We start from the raw sequence: 4,152 nt of genomic DNA on the forward strand, positions 1-4,152 counted from the left end.
GAGTTGTGTGCTGGGTCCATCCCCGCGGTGGGGTCTCCGCCTCCGTGTGAGTGAGCGGGTCTGATCCTGAGCTGCAGGTGCATGTGGGCCTGCTGTGTGCCTATCGGTGTAGAGCTTAAGGCAGCTGTGCGTGTGTGTCTGTGTGTGTGTTGGGGGGGGTGGGAAGTGGAATGCAGGTATGTGGAGGTGTGGGGGCACACCCACATGTAGGTGTTTGTGAGACACAGGGGGCACCCAGATGCCAGTCTGTAAGAACGGGAGGCCGCCCACCCCTGAGGAGAGCTGTTCTGAGGTGCCTCCTCTTCTGCTCTCACACACACCTGGGCGGAGGCTCAGTGGCTGCCCTGGAAGGCACAGGAAAGCTTAAGGGCAGGTGGTGGGTTCTTCCTCCCTGATCTCCCCTCTGGCCCTAGGCACTCACTCTCTCCCTTTCTGGGGACAGGCTGGGCTGTGAACCAAGGGGGAGACAGCACAGAGGTAGAGGAGGACCGAGGAGGGTATGTTCTGCTTTCTAAAAAAATGGGGCAATTTCACATGATATAAAATTAAGCATTTTGAAGTTACACATCATTGGTGTTTAGCACATTCACAATGTTGTGCAACCATCACCCCTTTCTAGTTGCCAAATATTCTCATCACCCCAAAAGGAAACACTGCCTTCATTAGTAGTCACTTCCCCCTTGCCCCCTGCCCAGGCTCCAGCTTCCCCCCAACCCCTAATATGCTTGTTGTGTCTACGAATTTGCATATTTTAGGTATTTCATATTACCGGAATCAGACAAACTTTTGTTCAGACAACCTTTCATGCCTGGCTCTTTTTTCACATAGCATAATGTTTTCAAGGTTCATTTACGACGCTGCATGTGTTCGTACTTTGATGTGTAAAAAACACATGACATAAAATTTATTATCTTAACCATTTTTAAGTATGTAGTTCCGGTGGTGGTAAGGATATTCACATTGTTGCGTAATAGATCTGCAGAACTCTTTTCATCTTGCAAAACAGAGACTCTATACCCATTAAACAAAACTTGCAGTTTCCCACTCCCTGTAGTCCTTGGCAACCTCCATTCTACTTTGTTTCTATGAATTTGACTGCTCTAGATACCTCACATAAGTGGGATCGTACAGGATTTCTCCTTTTTGGGCGACTAGCTGATTCCACGTAGCATAATGTTCTCAAGGTTCATTCGCGTTGTGGCATGTGACAGGATTTCCTTCCTCTCAAGGCTGAATGCTCTTCCCTTGTATGGATATATCACATCTTGTTTACCCATCCATCCACCAATGGACACTGGGTTTTTTTTCTATCTCAAGGCTATTGTGACTAGTGCTTCTATGACCAGGAGTGTGCAAATATCTCTTCCAGACCCTGCTTTTGCCACTTTTGCATATATATCCAGAAGTGGGATGGCTGAGGCATAGGTAGTTCTACTTCTAATTTTATGAGGACCATTCATACTGTTTTCCGCAGCTGTTGTACGACTGTGCAATCCCACCAACAATGCGCAGAGTTCTAATTTCTCTACCTCCTTGCCATTTAAATGGCACAACTCGGTGCCATTTAACCATCCACAATATTGTGCCACCAACACCTGTATTTAGTTCCAAGAGATTTCACCACCCCAGAAGGAAATCTGCAACCCATTTAACAGTCACTCCCCATTGCCCCCTACTCCCATTTCCTGGCAACTGCTAATAGGCTTTCTGTCTTGATGAGTTTACCTATTCTGGATATTTCAAATAAATGAAATCATACAATATGTGGTCTTTGTGGCTGGCTTCTTCCACTCAGCATATTGCCTTCGAGGTTCATCCATGTTGTAGCATGTTCAGTACTTCATGCTTTTGTATGCCTAAAAGATATTCCATCATATGGATACCACTTTCTGTTTATCCATTCATCTGTTGGTCCATCCTGCATTTTTAAAGAGGTGTTGCATTTTTGCATCAAGGCTGTCGATGGCAGAGAGAGGAAGAAAGATAGACAGAAAGACAGAGCGGTAACACTGGTTGGAGCAGTTGCTTGGAAGGAGAGCTGTCCTCACGGGGAGCTGGGGCAGATGTGAGTCAGTTGCCACTCGGGGAAGGATATGAGAGAACCCACAGCTGCGAGCCTTGGTTGCTCCACAAAGCAGGAGGTTGGGGACAGGAGAGTGGGTAGGGCTTGAGGAGAGGGAAGGGGATTCAGAGAAGAGCATCGGTGAGTGACCAGAGATAGAGTGCCTAGCAGGGGCCAGAGAATGTGACTCTGGTAATGCTGGTCAGTGCCACACCCTTGTGGGGGACTCACACAAGTTAGACCACACAACAACAATAGTAGCTAAGAGCTGAACGTGCATCACCTCACCTAAGTGCCACTACAGCCCTGTGGAACGAAGATGATTATTCCATGTTCCCAGTGAGCCAGTAAGGGATAATGCTGAGAATTAACCAGAGCCTACATCCTCTCCATGCCACACAGGAGCGGTGACCTCCAGCTGAAGATAGCAATCAGGGTGTCGCTTGCACTTAAAATTCAGGAAGGATTTGGAATCACAGAGATGGAGAGAAGCATGGAGTGGCCAGCATGCTCAAAGGCAGGAAAGCCGGGTGGTTGTGCATGGAGCCAATGACAGTAATAACAGTAGTTGTAATTATTATTATCAGTATTATTTTTTACAGCGTTCTTACTATGCGCCAGGGCCTGCATTACACAACTGAGGCTCACGATCTTCTGTGAACCCCAAGCAGCTCCCAGGAGTGCTGACAGTCATCATGAGCAGCAGGTCATGGAGGGACTGGCCATGGTGTGGAGGGTGATGGCCCCTCACCCCCGGGGAAGTCCTCCTGAGCCAGGCTCAGCATGGACCCAGAACTTGTGCCCACCAGGCCGCCTTCCCTCTCTCCCCACCCAGTGATGGCCACCACGCTGGACCTAAACCACAGCTCCGTGTCTGAATTCATCCTCGTGGGCTTCTCCACCTTCCCACCACGTCTCCTGCCCGTCTTCTTCCTGCTGTTCCTGCTCATGTACCTGTTCACCCTGCTTGGGAACCTGCTCATCATGGCCACTGTCTGGAGTGAACGTGGCCTGCACATGCCCATGTACCTCTTCCTGTGTGCCCTGTCTATCTCCGAGATCCTTTACACCTTGTCCATCACCCCGCGCCTGCTGGCCGACCTGCTCTCCACACACCGCACCATCGCCTTTGCAGCCTGTGTTAGCCAGATGTTCTTCTCCTTCACGTTCGGCTTCACCCACTCCTTCCTGCTCACCGTCATGGGCTACGACCGCTATGTGGCCATCTGCCACCCCTTGCGCTACAACGTACTCATGAGCCCCCGTGGCTGCGCCTGCCTGGTGGCCTGTTCTTGGTCTGGTGGCTCTGTCATAGGGCTGGTGGTGGCCACAGCCATTTTTCACCTCACCTTCTGTGGACCCAATGAGATCCAGCATTTTGGATGTCATGTGCCTTCTCTCTTGAAGCTGGCCTGTGGAACTGATGTACCAGTAGTAGCCCTGGGTGTGGGCCTGGTGTGCATCACCAACTTGTTGGGTTGCTTTCTGCTCATCCTCCTCTCCTACACCTTAATTGTGGCTGCCATCTTGAAGATCCCGTCTGCTGAGGGCCGGCACAAAGCCTTCTCCACCTGTGTGTCCCAACTTATTGTGGTCATTGTGCACTATGGCTTTGCTTCTATCATCTACCTCAAGCCCAAGGGTCTGCACTCCCACAAAAGCAACACCCTGATGGCCATCACGTACACGGTCCTCACACCCTTCCTCAGTCCCATCATCTTCAGTCTCAGGAACAAGGAGCTGAAGACTGCCATGAAGAAGACCTTCCTCAGCAAACTCTATCCCTCCAGCATCTAAGTGGCCAGTGTGAAGGTGGTTTTAGAAGAAGGTAGAAGGATGACCATACCCTCACCTGTAGGATTACAATGTCTACCTAGTAGGATTGGTAAAAAGACGTGTGACAACCTCTATGACATAGCAGGTGCTCAATAAATGTGAACTTTTCTTCTTCTTCCTCCCTTGGTTTGTGTCTTGGCTATTAGTTTTATTTGTAATCAAACAGCTTTCTTGAGATATAATCCACATGCCATATAATTCACCCATTTAAAGTACACAGTTCAATTGGTCTATAGTATATTCAGAGTTATGTG

At 49.2% G+C, this 4,152-nt stretch overlaps 1 protein-coding gene across 1 annotated transcript; it reads left to right on the forward strand.

The window, feature by feature from the left end:
* Window positions 1-2,899: 2,899 nt before the first annotated feature.
* LOC148165133 (olfactory receptor 10H2-like) lies at window positions 2,900-3,859 on the forward strand. Its single transcript, XM_088022300.1, has one exon. The coding sequence runs from the start codon at window positions 2,900-2,902 to the stop codon at window positions 3,857-3,859; it is 960 nt and encodes a 319-aa protein (XP_087878426.1).
* Window positions 3,860-4,152: the final 293 nt, after the last annotated feature.

The sequence above is a fragment of the Eumetopias jubatus genome, unplaced genomic scaffold, assembly GCF_037043125.1.
Source record: "Eumetopias jubatus isolate StellerSeaLion01/CBP00866 unplaced genomic scaffold, mEumJub1_p1.0 scaffold_1, whole genome shotgun sequence".
Classification (NCBI taxonomy): domain Eukaryota; kingdom Metazoa; phylum Chordata; class Mammalia; order Carnivora; family Otariidae; genus Eumetopias; species Eumetopias jubatus.